The sequence below is a fragment of the Lepidochelys kempii genome, chromosome 10 (genome assembly GCF_965140285.1).
Source record: "Lepidochelys kempii isolate rLepKem1 chromosome 10, rLepKem1.hap1, whole genome shotgun sequence".
NCBI classification, from domain to species: Eukaryota; Metazoa; Chordata; order Testudines; family Cheloniidae; genus Lepidochelys; species Lepidochelys kempii.
Genome location: NC_136389.1, coordinates 56,806,329 through 56,823,822, shown reverse-complemented (window position 1 = coordinate 56,823,822; position 17,494 = coordinate 56,806,329). Strand labels below are relative to the sequence as shown.

At 39.6% G+C, this 17,494-nt stretch overlaps 1 protein-coding gene across 2 annotated transcripts in view; it reads right to left on the bottom strand.

Moving 5' to 3' along the window:
* Nucleotides 1–17,494, bottom strand: part of THSD4 (thrombospondin type 1 domain containing 4) — a 621,627-nt gene that overhangs the window by 537,784 nt on the left and 66,349 nt on the right. For both annotated transcript variants that reach the window (XM_073303716.1, XM_073303717.2), the window contains one exon: nt 15,020–15,450. In XM_073303716.1, coding sequence (XP_073159817.1) covers nt 15,020–15,450 — 431 coding nt within the window. The remainder of the gene's footprint in view (nt 1–15,019; nt 15,451–17,494) is intronic.

The window sequence follows — 17,494 nt, the reverse complement described above, 5'->3', positions numbered from 1 at the left end:
TCAGTTGGCAGCCCCAAGGGGGTTTCTGTGATCTCAACCCGTCACGGATGGAGATTCCTCAACCTCCCTACGCAATTTATTCCAGTGCTTAACCACCCTGACAGTTAGGAAGTTTTTCCTAATGTCCAATCTAAACCACCCTTGCTGCATTTAAGCCCATTGCTTCTTGTCCTCAGAGGTTATGAACAAATTTTCTCCCTCCTCCTTGTAACAACCTTTCACATACTTGAAAACTTATGTTCCCTCTCAGTCTTCTCTTTTCCAGAAAAAACAAACCCAATTTTTTCAATCTTCCCTCATAGGTCATGTTTTCTAGACCTTTAATCATTTTTGTTGCTCTTCTCTCTGGACTCTCTCCAGTTTGTTCGCATCTTTCCTGAAACGTGGCACCCAGAACTGGACACAATACACCAGTTGAGGCCTAATCAGCGCAGAGTAGAGGGGAAGAATTATTTCTCATGTCTTGCTTATAACACTCCTGCTAATACAGCTCAGAATGATGTTCGCTTTTTTTGCAACAGTGTTATACTGTTGACTTATATTTAGCTTGTGGTCCACTATGACCCCCAGATCCTTTTCTGCAGTATTCCTTCCTAGGCAGTCATTTCCCATTTTGTATGTGTGCAAGTGCTTTGCATTTGTCCTTATTGAATTTCATCCTATTTACTTCAGACCATTTCTTCAGTTTGTCCAGATCATTTTGAATTATAATCCTATTCTGGTAATAGCTTATCTAAAGTGATCCATTTGTGCTGGAAATGGCCCAACTTGATTATCATACACATTGTAAGGAGAGTGATCACTTTAGATAAGCTATTACCAGCAGGAGAGTGGGGTGGGAGGAGGTATTGTTTCATGGTCTCTGTGTATATAATGTCTTCAGTAGTTTCCAGTGTATGCATCCGATGAAGTGAGCTGTAGCTCACGAAAGCTTATGCTCAAATAAATTGGTTAGTCTCTAAGGTGCCACAAGTACTCCTTTTCTTTTTGCGAATACAGACTAACACGGCTGTTACTCTGAAATTGGTTATTTAAAAAAACAAAACAAAACAAAAAACAACTAAGCCTCATCCACCTCTTCTTCCTGGTTAGGTGGTCTGTAGTAGACCTCTACCGAGACATCACCCTTGATCTTTACCCCTTTTATCCTTACGCAGAGACTTTCAACAAGTCTGTCTCCTATTTCCATCTCAACCTCAGTCCAAGTGTATACATTTTTAATATATAAGGCAACACCTCATTCCCTTTTTCCCTGCCAGTCCACCTGAGCAAGCTGTACCCTTCTATACCAATATTCTAGTCATGTGTATTATCTCACCAGGTCTCTGTGATGCCAACTATGTCATAGTTGTGTTTATTTACTAGCATTTCAAGTTCTTCCTGCTTATTCCCCATACTTCTCGCATTAGTATGCAGACATAGAATCATAGAATATCAGGGTTGGAAGGGACCTTAGGAGGTCATCTAGTCCAACCCCCTGCTCAAAGCAGGACCAATCCCCAATTTTTGCCCCAGATCCCAAAATGGATTGAACTCACAACCCTGGGTTTAGCAGGCCAATGCTCAAACCACTGAGCTATCCCTCCCCCCGATATATAAGATACTGATTTGATTCCCCACTTCCCGTCCCAGTTCTGTCTGGTCTATCCCTTATGCACATTTCTAATTTCAGTAAGACTAATTTTGTAAAGATAGCAGGATTTAACTTCAACTCTAACCTATTAGGTCAGAGTGAAAATTAATTTAAAAGCTTAAAATTAAACTTAAGACACTGAAAGCATTCATATTTGATTCAAAAATCATGTTGTGAACAAAAACATATGGCTATAGATAGGTTGCCATGATTTTCTTTTTAAACTACTAAAGCATGCATTAGCCTTCCATGTTTGCAATGAAACTATTGCAACATTTTGCCAGTCCTTGAAAATTTAAAGTGCAATTATCTAAAAAAAATAGGAAGATGGATACCTATTTTCAATAAGGAAGATGCAGCAGGAAGCAGTACACACAGTGAAGGGCTTTTTTAAAAAAATGTTTAAGCTGCTGTAAATATAAGATTTATATATAAATATATATATATATATATATATATAAAAAAATGTTCATCTTGAACCAGTGCCATTACATAAGCGATACCAGGCTTTATTTCTTGGCATTGTTAACTCCATGATTCAAAACTACAACTGCTCTAAAATTGTCCCACTCATATACACTCTCCAGTTCTCTTACTACTTCTGCATTGTGTGTTCTAAACAGGTCTTAAAGCATACGATTGAAAAACTAAAGTTTAGTCTGAAAAAACTGTACCTCACAAATTTTTGCCCTGTTTTCTTAAAATCTTAAGTCACAAAATAAACTCCATCTACTTCTGTCAAGCTTATACTTTGTAGTATTTCTGTAGATTCTGACACACACAGCATATTTTTACTGAAAATGACTGATTTAGTAGTCCTGGAGAGTATAGTGGCATTTACTCCCCTTAGAAAGGGAGAGCTCTTAAGAGCCAGGTGGATTTGCACCACTGTTCTGAGGCAAAGACCACCATATATCACCTCACAGTACTATACCACAGCACTGCACAGCTTTGCATTCCACACACTCGCCTTTCACCAGCTTTAAATCAATCAGGAGGAAATAGTTTCAACACGAACGAAAGAGGGGAGAACTTTGACTCCGTTTTGTGTTATAAAAATATGTGCAGATCTGCACATTAACCTAGACAATAGCTCAAAGTGATGAACAGCCACCTTTGACAAATCTTTGGCCACATTAATCTATAGCCCCTGGGAATACACTAGTCCATCTTCCTATGAGTAACCACACGTTTCTGGCCACCCATAACATTGTTTGCACTTTAATATCACATTTCACTGCTATTAGCCCAATGCAGGCATTTGAATAATTAATTATTGAAATGTAATTAAAGTTATACCACTATCTAAACAGTTTGGTTAATCATTTTAAACTTGAGTGCCTAAAGCCAAGCTCCTCAATCCGTGTAAAAATGGGCTGATTTTCAGAGCTAATGAGCATTGGCAACTTTCATTGGCTTCGTTATGGTTTACAGCGTTAAGCACGTTTGTTTGTTTTTTAAACACAACACAGGTCACTTTGGTTTAAGTGCCTAAAAATGGATTCAGGAGCTTGACTTTAAACATCCTGGTTTTAAAGTGTTGCCTTTAAACATTCTGTATACCTTGATTTGAATATTTGCAAATTCTGGAATACACAGAGCAATAAACTATCCTTCCAATGTAATGTGCATTTTGCAAGTAAACAAAATATAATTTACCTCTAAGTACTATAAAGTTTCATTTTTTCATAGAATCATAGAATATCAGGGTTGGAAGGGACCTCAGGAGGTTATCTAGTCCAACCTCCTGCTCAAAAGCAGGACCCATCCCCAATTAAATCATCCCACCCAGGGCTTTGTCAAGCCTGACCTTAAAAACTTCTAAGGAAAGAGATTCCACCACCTCCCTAGACAACGCATTCCAGTGTTTCACCACCCTCCTAGTGAAAAAGTTTTTCCTAATATCCAACCTAAACCTCCCCCACTGCAACTTGAGACCACTACTCCTTGTCCTGTCCTCTTCCACCACTGAGAATAGTCTAGAACCATCCTCTCTGGAACCATCTCTCAGGAAAGCAGCTATCAAATCCCCTCTCATTCTTCTCTTCCGCAGACTAAACAATCCCAGTTCCCTCAGCCTCTCCTCATAAGTCATGTGTTCCAGACCCCTAATCATTTTTGTTGCCCTTCGCTGGACTCTTTCCAATTTATCCACATCCTTCTTGTAGCGTGGGGCCCAAAACTGGACACAGTACTCCAGATGAGGCCTCAGCAATGTCAAATAGAGGGGGACGATCACGTCCCTTGATCTGCTCACTATGCCCCTACTTACACATCCCAAAATGCCATTGGCCTTCTTGGCAACAAGGGCACACTGCTGACTCATATCCAGCTTCTCGTCCACTGTCACCCCTAGGTCCTTTTCCGCAGAACTGCTGCCTAGCCATTCGGTCCCTAGTCTGTAGCTGTGCATTGGGTTCTTCTGTCCTAAGTGCATGACCCTGCACTTATCCTTATTGAACCTCATCAGATTTCTTTTGGCCCAATCCTCCAATTTGTCTAGGTCCCTCTGTATCCTATCCCTGCCCTCCAGCGTATCTACCACTCCTCCCAGTTTAGTATCATCCGCAAATTTGCTGAGAGTGCAATCTACACCATCCTCCAGATCATTTATGAAGATATTGAACAAAACCGGCCCCAGGACCGACCCCTGGGGCACTCCACTTGACACCGGCTGCCAACTAGACATGGAGCCATTGATCACTACCCGTTGAGCCGACAATCTAGCCAACTTTCTACCCACCTTATAGTGCATTCATCCAGCCCATACTTCTTTAACTTGCTGACAAGAATACTGTGGGAGACCATGTCAAAAGCTTTGCTAAAGTCAAGATACAATACATCCACTGCTTTCCCTTCATCCACAGAACGAGTAATCTCATCATAGAAGGCGATTAGATTAGTCAGGCATGACCTTCCCTTGGTGAATCCATGCTGACTGTTCCTGATCACTTTCCTCTCATGTAAGTGCTTCAGGATTGATTCTTTGAGGATCTGCTCCATGATTTTTCCGGGGACTGAAGTGAGGCTGACTGGCCTGTAGTTCCCAGGATCCTCCTTCTTCCCTTTTTTAAAGATTGGCACTACATTAGCCTTTTGGTCACTTTCGTATTATTTTATTAGGTAATTGATACTCTGCAATATTCTGGTCTGGTTAAATCCAGACAAAATTGCAATATTTTGAAAGTGCACTGTGAAGAGTTGCTATAGCATGCATATCCAGCACATCAAGATATATTAGTACAGTATAGGTTAATATGGGAATAGCATAGCTCAAATATAGCATGCTCCCCAGAATAAGCATCCATTGATCTAAGCATTAACAGCAGGCATTGGTACAGATATAAGATAGCTTCAGATTTAATACAGAGTTCTCCTTTGCATTTTTTTTTTACTATACTTTGAGGAAATGAAAAACTAATACAATTTAAGAGACACTCTGTAGTCCTTGTTAACCTCCCATCAAGAACCTTAAGGTAAAGCACTACACTACAGTTATTCTGCTTTTCCAATAACTACATGTAAAGGTGAGCTCACCCAAAACCCCGATTACAAGGGGTAGGCGAGGCATCAGAATTTGAACCCAGATCCAGATCTAATTTTCACAGCTGGTCCCTATTTCTGTAACAGGTTGAATAAAACCCCAAATCCCAACATCCTAAGAGTCTGTTTTCAAAATCTTGGCTCCAAATTTTGCAGCTCAGGTCCTTGTCTAACGCGTATATCAAAGCTGCAGCCACATAATCGAAAAAGTGTTGGGTGCGGGAGAGGGACCAAGAGCAGGAGTTTAAATGCATATGGCCTCCAGCTGCGTTATGGGGTTCATCCACAAGGTATTCAGTTACAGTGGGAGACATGTTTGCCTGATATCACCCCATCAATGGTGCCTATAAGTCCTTCCCCAAAAGCATTCCAAGGTGCTTTATAACTATGTTAGTTTTTTAAAAAATTTTGACAGCACTTTACAAAGTCTGCGCACAGTAATGTAATAAACATAATAAAATTTTGAGATCCAGGGTACATCCTGAATTAATAGCCGGATGGGAGATGGGGTAACACAAAGTCAAGCTGAGGCCAAAATAACCTCAGTTAGCTATTCATTTCCCAGGAAATACCTTGCCCTGAGGTCTTTATTGCTATTAGAACCTGTTCAGAATTTCTTTCAGAAGGAAAATAAACATTTCCCCCTGGTGCTGTCATGCCTCCTGAGTGTCGTGGAAATGATTTCTTTGAATAATGCTGATGCTGTTGACCTGGATACTTTTAAAAAACTTACACCCAGTAAAGCAGCAAATCCTTTTTTTTTTTTAAATTCCGTTTTCACATACAAACACTCTTCATAGGTTACAATACATCAAATTTTTATTTGGTTAGAATACAACAATAATGCTAGCCCCTGGAGAAGTATTTGAGCTGTGTTTCTAGTCCAGAAATTTAAACAACTTGAGAACGTAGTTTCGATTGTTTCAAACAAGGCAACGAGATATGTGTTCACTTCCACAAACTGGAACTGACAAGAGTAGGTCAAGATAAGTCACATCAAAAGACACATTTCAGAGGAACAGCCGTGTTAGTCTGTATTCGCAAAAAGAAAAGGAGTACTTGTGGCACCTTAGAGACTAACCAATTTATTTGAGCATGAGCTTTCGTGAGCTACAGCTAGTGAGGCGTAAATTGGTTAAAGGCATAACAGCTGTATTGTCCCTATTGAAGTTAAGTTTAAACGTTTCAACAAGGTACATTTCCCACACCAAATATGCCATCAGATGAAACAACAGAGGTAGCTTCAGAAAGGCAAAGCCACTTTTGATAACCTATATTCTCTTCCCTTCCCTTATGTACAGTGCTAGAATTGCCCAACCCCTCTTGCAAGTCCCAGGCAGAACCTACGTGGTACAAAGAAGCACAGCAGACTTTCACTTCAACTGCTGGCACCAGAAGAAAGGAAATGGAGCCGTAGCAATGTGAAAGGTTGGTAATTTTTGGATTCTTTCCTCAGTACAAATCCTCCCTCTCACCCCCTTTCCACATACAAAAATGCCTTAAGGAAACCCTTCCCCCGTTAATATGTTTCCAAAACTATAGTGAGACTGATTTTTCATTTGTGTGGGGACAGGGGGATGTAATTACTTTCAACTTGCACTGTTTATCTACGTCTGTGTTACCCACCCACCTCATTAATGTCTCATAAATCTCACTGACGTTTGCAATTTTTCCTTCTTTCAATAAAAATACACATACATGCTTAGTTCAGCCCAGAGTCCACATCAGCTTCTGCCAATGTTGATGCAGCCACAGGGCTCCACGGTAAAAATCCCACTTGCAGAGGGAGATGAAGTAGCAGTGACAGAAAGAAGTTGCAATTGTCCCTCCACCACATGTGGGTGTGTAGGTAGCCAGTGAAGCTCAACAAGTGGGCACCACTAAAGGATATGCTGACTCAGCACAGTTTCTTAGCAGGCTCAGTTTAACACTGCCCTTTCCCAGAAAATTCCCCCCAAGGGAGAGCAGGCAATGTCAACCCCACCTTCTCCACTCAAGATGAATCCCTCGTCCTTTCTGGTGCCAGAGATAATTGACACCTTCCACTATCCACATCAATGGAACTACCCATGTTCTTTAATGTTTATCTCTTTTATAGTTGCTAGGATCTGAATTGCTCTTTTAGGCCCCGATCCTCCAATTTAAAACATGTGAGCGGCCCCTGCACCTTGAGTCCCTCTGAAGCCAGTGGGGTGTTACAGAAGCCCACCTATGTGCTATCAATTGCACGACTGGGGCCTCAACTCTCTTCATTTCTGAAATTTCACTGGTGAGAAATGCGGAGCTCTCGGAGCTTTAAACACTAGTCTGTGAAAGCTATTTCTGTTGCAGAGGTGTTTTCTGTTTTGAACACTCTGCCTTTCTGCATATTCTAGCCCCCTTTTTAATGCGGCTGCTTCTTTTTTAGATGCTTTAGTACTTAGATTTTTACACTACTGATTTTATCCTGGTTTGTTCCTGTTCCTATTGTCTTAACTGTGAAGTGCTCCAAATACCTCAGCTGGCAGAGATGATGCTTTAAGAAGTAAAATCATTATATAAAATTATCATACAGTTAAACAATTGTAATGGCCACTTAGCTCTCCAGACAAAGCGAGTGTGCTGCCCATTTTACAGTTAGCAACCAAGGGATCTACAGCATTTTTAACTCCCACTTTCAACTTACTGAATTCATGGCTTCCTGATAAATACATGCACTATGAAGAAATTCTAGTTACAGTGCTCCAAGAGAGCATCAATTGTTAATGATATGTGTTATTTGCAATATGTTAACACGAACAACGTGGTAGGCGCTGTCCAACATACCAGAAGGGCAGCCCCCTGCCCACATTTTTTTTCAGACATTACTATAAACGAGCAAAAAAGACAAACAGAGGTGATTTGGGATAGCTTTGATTTTAAAATGGACTTTGGCTTGCCCATTAATCACCAATAAAATCTGAGCCCTTTGGAATTAAAACAAATTAGAATGGCCAAGACTGAGGTTTAAAAATTGGCCACTGCATATGAAAAGTATTTTTTTCCAATCAGTTTCACAAGAATTTTTATTTCATGCCAAATAATGTAATTGCATTCAAGTGGGAACAGATTGTAAGCAACTTTGGTTTGTTTTTTTAAACGTATGTTATTTAATTTTTATTATCAATTTTCTGATAATCAGTACAATAATTCCTTTTAAAAGATACAGGGCCCAGTTCTGCAGCCCTTATTCACATGGGTCCCAATTCAAGAAAACTTCTATTTTTAGGGCCAACGCTTATGCACTTTCAGTCCTTTCCTGGATTGGGGTTGTGATATATCACTGAATCATGCAATTAGTCCTACTGATTCCTTGAAAAAGTATGTACTACTCAGTGTGAGTAAGGATTACACAGTATGCAATCAGCATTATGCACAGTATGCAAAACAGCATTAAGAAAAAGACAAGGAATGCCAGTAACAAATCAATACTAAATATTGATGCGTATGAGATCCATATAGGATCCGCATTAGGGGAACCAGAGGACCTCAAGATCATGTGGTAAACTCTAATACAAAAGCATTCTCCTTAAGGATTATTGATAGGGGAAAAAAAGAAATAAAAGAACAAAATCCCATATCAAATCCCCTCCACAAGACCTGGGAAGATAAAGCAAGTCAGCAGGACTGTATTCTGGAGATGCTTAACTGCTTTGCCCCACATTTTAAAGAAAATTTGTTTATTATTATTACTGTCAACATCTTCCCCAACAGTCAAAACATGCAATATTTTTCAAAGCCATTTCTGAAGGAGAATCTGCGTCTTTCCATTTCAGACAGGATTACTTTTTTGTGACCATCAGCTAAAAGCAGCTTTTTAAAAACTCCTTATTTGCAGCCTCAAGGTTTTTATTAGGGCCCGTTAAAAAAAATATATCTGTCAAAAATTAGGTTTTCGAGTAACACTAATTTTTCATGAAAGGAGTCTGCTTTCCACAGAAAAATGTCCACTTTTCCATCAAAAAAGCCTAACACAAAAAAAAATTATTCAGAAATGCCACCCTGGTTCTGCTTGAGAGTTGTCTTTCCATGGCAATGAGTACTGGATGCCTCATGCCTTCATCCTTTTCCATGGGTCAGGCTACCCAGCTAGACCACATCTCCTATGAGATCTCACAACAAGAGAGGAGACCATAGTGCATCATGGAAGATGTTCTACTGCCAGACAGCCTGGCCTATAACGAAGAGTGGAGACATATCTCCCCCAGACCACAACTCACATGAGGCACTACAGCAGCACTTCCAAATAAAAATGTTCAGTGGTCAGCTGAAAGTTATCCCGTTTTCTATTTTTTACCAAAAAGTTCAATCTTTCCGTGGAAGAAAACCTTATTTTCCAATGAGCTCTCACTAGAATTGTTATTTTTATAGCACTTAAGTCTGTGCTAGGCAATTTGCTTGCTCCCCACCTCAGAAGGTTTAATCCTGCACGCACCTACTATACACATAGCACCTATTATGGTACTATTCCCTCTTCAGTTTCACTACTTACAAAATTACGCAATACACCTGGAATAGCAGGGAGGGATGAGGTGATCCTGATTGCTTACAACTCTATATCCCCTTTAGTAATGGATTAGAACCACTAACGTTTAGTCAAAATCTCCTTTCATAAACATTTAAAAATAATATGGGATTTAGGACCACTTTGTCAGTGAGCCACGGCTCTGTGGGTGTGCAAAATTTGTGCAAGTGTCCACTTGCACCCCTTGAAACCTGCATATGTATATGCTAATTGTGCCTCTAGCTATTTGATTTCCTAACACATATGCAGGTTATACATAAAATAAGAGCTAGAGATAGAAACGTGTCTGCACAGGCATAATACAGTGCTAATGACTACTAAACCCTTAAGGGCCTATCGGGGCATTTATATTAAAAGAGATAGCAAAAGTATGTCCTGCATTTTGCTCAAGGAAATGAACAGTTTATATCCTCTCAGTGTTATGATCTTCAGATCTTTAACGGTGGCTTTCCTATTTCCAATTCAGCCATATTTATATTTGATGGAGGGAAAAGGTCAAATAGAGACGCTCTTGATCATCCAGTGTTCTGAACACTGTGGCCGATACTACTGGTATTTCATCTAAATAAGGTGCAAGACTCCTTTACCTTCCTGATGCATGATAATAAAATACTGCGTTCTACAATGTATTCAAACAATATAATGTTTTTATTTGTTGTAATTACTTCTCAGAAGTTCAAGGATATGCAAGTCTTCAACTGTATTCTTTATAACTTGGGCAAAATTATTGTCTCCCATACCCCTCCATCCTCACCTCTCAGTTCTAAATAGAGTTGGAACAATCATGACTGTTTTTATTTAGGATCTTCTAGCACTGTATCTTCCTAAAACATCTTTAGTTTTGCACTGACACCATCAATAGTGTCCACAGAGCTCCAAAAGCCATGTTTATTGTGGCAAAGGGTCATGTAGATAAATAGAGGAACTGGAGACAAGCTAGTAAGCTTTTCTTAGAGCATCATGATGGAGCTGTCATTTTCTAAAAGATCTTGATCCCACTGAAGAATAAAATAATTATCAAATTTTAAAAGTTAATAAAAAATAAGACTTATTCATTAGGATTAGAGCTGGTTGACAAATTTTCATTGGAGCAGTTTTCTATCTGCAAATGACATTCAATTAAAATTAAAATACCCAAAGGGAACATGTCATTTTGATGATATTTTCTATGGGAAAATTTCAAAACAATTCACACTGGCATGTTTTGTCTAGTCTTTCTCATTTCATTTCATGTTTTGTCTAGTCTTTTGTCATTTTAATTTCAGTGTTAATCAATTTTAACGTTGCATTATAATTATAACATTTTATATTATATGTTTAGACATTATTAAAACAAAAAGTTTTGATAAGGTTGCTGCAATTTTTCCAAAAGAAAATATTTTTGGAATCTTCATTCCACAATAAATTTTGACTTTTCATCCCAATTTGAAATTCCATTTGCTGACTAGCTCTAATCGAAACAGTGCTTAACTGGAAAAGCCCCTCTATGCTCTCCTAGGGAACAGAGCTAACATTAGAATAATAAATGGCAGTGAGATCCTATAACAGCATGTGCTGACTCAGGAACTAACGTAGCACCCTGTCACTCAGTTCCCCACCAGTTTACATTAATTGAGCTCCGACTGAAAGACAAGGAGTTGGCAGAGGAGGCCAATTAATGGAGTGGAGATCCTGCTGAGGGGCTAACGGCATGGAAGACTCCCCAGCAGTTAGGACTATATAAGCAAACAGGAAGTTCTGGAAGGAGATGGAGAGATTAAGGAAGGCAGAGGTAGGCAGGACTGGTTGCTGCTATTACTGTACGGTATCTCAGAAGCAAGTGGGGAAGCTGGCTATGGATTGTAAACATAATATATAACCAAGCATAATATATACGTGGTGTTTAAGAAGAGCTGGAGTGATTGTGGTCAGTTACTGAGGCTGGAAAGTACTCTCAGGAGACAATCCAGGACAGATCCTAATTCAGAAAAGTATTTAGTATGAGCTTAAGTGCTTTCCTGGACAGGAGAATCAGGGCCTAAATGACTACTGCTTAATTAGGATAGTAATAGAACAATTTATGCTTAATGGGGACAGCTTCTGCCAGCACCAAATCATTAAGTAGCACTTCACCTAAGAAGAAAGTTCAAATGCTGTGGATATCATTTTCATTCAGTGCACTATGTTACTTAAAGAAAGTATCTTTTTTTTTTTAAACTACCTCTTCTCTTAATTGGGATGGGCCACATAATTCTGTCTCAACTAAGACAACAGTATAGCAAGATAAGAATTTCTGCCCCAAAATCATCAGGAGAGGACAAACGATGTTTTCAGAGGTCTTTTTCCCCAGCATACCCACAAAAAAGGCATCCATAATGTGAAGAGGCGCCATCCAAAATTACTGGCACTGATGCAAACCCCTAAAATGATTGTTTGAAAGAGGAAAGGACTTCACTTTGGCCCCTCTTTCTAGCAGTTATCTGCAGGACACAAATGCAGAGAGGGGCAAGCCATCTATAGCTGTAGAAGAGATGCAGTCGTCACTGCTGCTGCGCATCCTCCTATAGGCATTATGCTTGCCATTTGTCTTCACTTGCATAATTTCTCTAGGTATTCCTGCTGGAGCAGTACACTTCTCTCCCCACATATACACAATACGAACAGAGCCACAATAGAGCCCTAAGGTCCAAGCTGCTTTACTCTCCCCTTCCAAAAAAGAATCCAGTAAAAATTTTAAAATAGGTCAAAATTTGGGCTAAGCTCTCCACTTCCTTGCCCCCGCCATTTAAATTTTCTAACTCTACCTGATTAGCTGATTTTTGCCATTTACAGTTCAGTGTTTCTACTTTCTCAATTGCATTAAGATACCATTCACATTTGCTGATTCCTCTACTTTCCTGGTCAACTGCCTGAGAACTTTTCCACTTCTTTCCAAAAGGTACAAATGTAGTTTGCTTCTTTGAAGAACGCTCATTGCTCATGGAATATATTTGACTTGGAAACAGTCCCATTTCATCTTACTATGCTCTCAGATGTTAGCTCCTCTCGGTCACAAATCTTAATCCCTATTTTTATTGTTTTAAAGAAATCTACTAAAATTATGGATCATATATAAATCTGAAAACAGTAATTGTATATATTCCAAAAACTTTGAACTCATTCTCTACATTATTAAAATACAGACTTTTTTGAATGACTTGGGACAGTTCCTTATACCTCCCCATTTTATGGTCTATTGAAGAACACATTTTACAGTATATAAATCATATGAACAGCTCATTAATATTTGGAATTAATTTGCTACCCATGATATACAGCACCCTCCCTCACAACAAACATTTGACCTCTGGATTTTACAAAATTAAGAAAACATATTAGGTCTGCCATACTAATCCATTTCATTTTAAATTAAAAAAAAATTTCCGAGTGTCTTTACAGTCACCGGCAAAACATTTCAAAATTACACAACATAATAGGCTCTAAAGCCGCAAGTGACCATTTTACACAAGGAGGAAATAATTTGTTATATAAATAAGATTTAAACACCTCACTATCAATCACTCTCTTTTCAAGACTTCAGCCTTGGAAAAATTGCTATACATCTGTACACAGATTTGCACATACCTAGAGAAGTGTAAAAAAAAAATCCCCAACATAAACCAACAGGACTTCCATCATACAGGAAAGCAAAGCTGAATTAGGCTAAATCCTCATTTTAAGGTTCCATATTATGAGGCAGCTGTAGTGTATCCTGACTTCTGCACAATGCTCAGTACTGAGTTCTACCCATTCTCCTCTCCTAAATGTTCTGTTCATCTCCTTTTCCAGCTGCAGAGGCTGCTCTAAGCTGCGCCAACCACCAACGGCCCCAAGGAACTGCTATCACAGCTAGGGACAGCTAGAGTGGAGAGAAACAAGACAAGGCCAGTAGCCTGACAGCGGAAATGCTACAGAATCTGGAGCTCACCAGAGGATTCCACCTAGACAGGAAAGGTCCCCCACAAGCTGAATCAGACTGACAGCTTTAGAATGGCTTTGCACTGCTGATTCAGGGACATTCATATATTTTTTGCCTTTTATTTCTGTATTTTTGGAGAAACAAGAATAAAGTGAAATTGCCCAAAATGTCAGAATCTGAACCTAGTCTGGTTCCAAGTAAGCTTTGGCGTGCATACCTCACTGAGACAAACAGAAGGGGAACAGGTAATTTCCCACCTTTGATGCTGCTGCTGTTTGACCAGAGAGTTTCCTGCAAGCTGTCAAGTCAGCCCCTTTTCCTCAGAAATGGAAAATCATGGGTGTATTGCTGGGATTATCTCAGAGTAAGCGCAAGGGTTCTCAACCAGCCAGCCAATTGAAATTGAAGGAGCAAAAAACAGAGCATAGAAAGATAAACTTTGACAAGGAAGCACAGGGTCACAGGAACTACCCAAGAAATGAGGCCTCAAAGGTGGGCATGGCCGCAGGTTGCTTGATGGTAAGTGCATTCTCAACTATATTTTAAGCCTTGAGATTCTGGCATGAACTAATGAAGGTCTGTCTTTGGGGAGTGATAGGAACATAGAGTTAATATTAAATCAGAAGAGTGGAGCTGTTAGAGATTGAATCGTTAAAATGATATACACTGACTTCAGTGGATATTAAAATCAGGGCTGGTCAAGGTAAGCATTTTCCTTTTTTTTTTTTTTAAAGGTTTCATTTACTTGGAAAAAAAATTGTTTTTCCTATAGAAAAAACAAAAGGGATATGAAAAAGGGGAGGGACGACAAAACAAAAACAACAAACCAGAAAACCGAAAAGTCCTTTTTTACTGAAAGACAGGAAATTTTGATCAGAACGCAAAATTTGGTTAAAAAGCCATTTTTCATCACAAGTAGTTTTGAAGAAAAATTTCAAACCAGTTCTAATTAGAATGGGTTGATGAGATTGGTACCTGAGGGGCATGGCACAGTTATCCTTTACTAAATTTACTATGAGGTTGTCAAAGGGTAATGGATCATGGGGAGAAATTACTACATCACAAAATTATATTTTAAGCTGAGATATTAAAATAGCTTGCAGTTTTATTTTGCCTGTAGGCAAAATTATCACACTAATTTTTGGTTTTAGAACATAAACAGCAGATATTGAAGTATAATACACAGAGTATCACAAGCTATTTCTTGAGACAGCCCTCCAAAACTATATTGTGGATATTACAGACCCATGCTATTCTGAGATTTTCCCATCAATTAATTTAAAATCTGGCATGAAGAGACACATTCTTCAAACACACCATTTGCACCAAACTATGGACTCAATTACACGTGCAGGAACAGTACCTCCTCTCTGGCTTGGTTCTGTGCCTTTGAGAATGCCGGCTGCCTCTCAACGTTCCTCTGTTCAGATGGCTGTCATTGTGGCCCGTAGAGGAAACTGAAACCCAAAGACCGCTCTGAAGCTGCTCCTCGTTTCTGTGAAGTGGCACGGACGTACGGATGGCAGAGATGACATGGCCGGAATAAGGGGTCAATGGATCTTCATGACGGCGGGAATGCTGGGGTGCGAGAGTTCTTTCCAAGGCTGGGTACTGTTGCCCTGGCCTAGAATAGCCCCTGTTGTGGTAATAGCTTGGGAGGCAGGGCCGGGTTTGCTCCATCACCCCACCACTGCAACTTCGAGAGCAAGCAGACCAGGGGCCCCAACTGCCCCATATGCCTGGGATTCCTGCACTGCTGTCTTCAGAACTTTGTTCTTCTATCCTCTGGGGAACCTGAGGACACAGATGGACAGAATTAGGGTAACTAGAAATTGCACTGCAATATAAAGGAAAGCTCTACTTTCCTTTTAAAAGCTATTAATTCCATCCTCATGGAAATTAAAACCAAACTGACTGGGAGCTGATTAATTTGTATTTATTCAGACGCTATGTCAGACATTTGCTTCACTCTGCTAGCAAAGGAGGTAGCATCCCTCCTAGAACCATCAACCCTTCAGACTAAAAGTTGTTTTTGGACTTTCTGGACAGGGCTGGATTTCCCTTTGGCCTCCACGGTGGAAAATGCTGCTCAGTGCAAAGTTCAGAAGCATGTAGATGGAAAACTATTTTTTTCCCTCCACATCAACAGCAAAGTCAGATGGGAGGGGAAATTAGTTAAATAAAAAACCTCAAGTCACTTACCACACAGTGACTGAAAGACAACATACAAGATCAGAGTTACATTTTTGTTCTCTGTGACAGAGACTAAGATGTCTCTGCTTGTTTCTCCCCTGCTTGTGACTGAACAATAGTGATTGCAAGTGGTAGATTGAGGTTTACATGACATTTCAGACTGAACTTTTTACAGAAGCAGCAAAACCAAAGAGGACAAGAAAGCTGCATTATTGAAAAAGTGCACTGCATCCTCTTCTTTTTCTATTAATGCACTCTGCTATGGGCTGGATTGTAACCTTACAACTTCAGAAGCAGGTCAGGAACTGGATTATTAATCTACTTCCGCATTGTTCAGAGAGAGAAATAAGATGATGCAGCTTTAACAGGAGCAGCTTACTTCCCTCAGCTGCACAGCTTATTCCCCACTCACCTGCATGACATGAGGAGCAGCAGCCAACCCATGCCTGTTCTTCCTCATGTGCAGTGTCTAGCAAGGAGGATAGCCTGCACAGGGCAGTAATGGGTTTCCTAATTCCTCTGTATGGCCCAGGGTCACGACTGAGACCTTTTAGTACTGGGTTGAGTATTTCATATTTGAAATTCAAGAGTTAAGGCATTTTGATTAGACATAGTTCATGACAAGTTTATTTGCTCTTAATGAATGAGGCTTTGGTCTTCTAATCAAGTTTCCAAGGCAAATACTCATGATTATGGATATTCAGAAGTCTTTTTTACACAAATATCTTGTAATGTTTGCTGAAACTTGCTGTTTCAGGTAATGTTCCTGTCAATACATTTGTTCACTAGTCTATCCACTGAACATGAATACAAGAACCACACACTCCAAGGAACATTTCACTTGGAATGTGAAAGATGGAATAGTCGTGAATAATTTGTTACTCCTTCATGTACAAATATGCAGCCATCTCAAGGATGAGCTTTTAAAAGATAGACACACAGATCTCTCTCTAGGTCACATTTTCTTTTCAAAGGATGGCCTCTTAATAACATAACTGCCATTAATGGTTTTGTTCCATGCATCATTATGTAGTAGGGGAGAGATTAACAACTAAATATTTGCCTCCATTCAAAGTCTGATTGAACTGCAAACCCTCTCAGCCAGTCAGAGCACATTACTGAACAACTAGCTATAAACATGGGAAGGCTTTAGTGGAATGTGGTTTGCAAATATGGCTTGAATACACTATTACAAAATAACCCAAGCCAGAACAGGGTTTGTGGTGGACTATGTAACTGTCAGCTGTGGTCTACATAATCGGAAACATTTCCCCCCCTCCGAGGTTCCTCTCACTCTTTCATCACCAACCACATTAAAAAAAACAACCCTGCATTTAATTGTAACTAGCAAATAATAAAAAGCATCTGTATTAATGTGATGTGTTCTCAGTTTCTGCAATGTTACTTAGAAAATAGGAGCAGATGTCTCTCTATTTAATATTTCTTTTTCCATGGGTAGCCCATTTGGCATCAGTCTGTTAAATCCAATTGCCTGTACAACCAAATAACTACATAATGTCAAAATTATGAACAATATGCAACAAGGTACTGGTTTCTGGCAGTTATATTTGCATCTATTTCCAATAACAGAAGAGCACTGGCTCATAATATGACTAAACTTCTGAGTTATTCATCAATTTGCAGT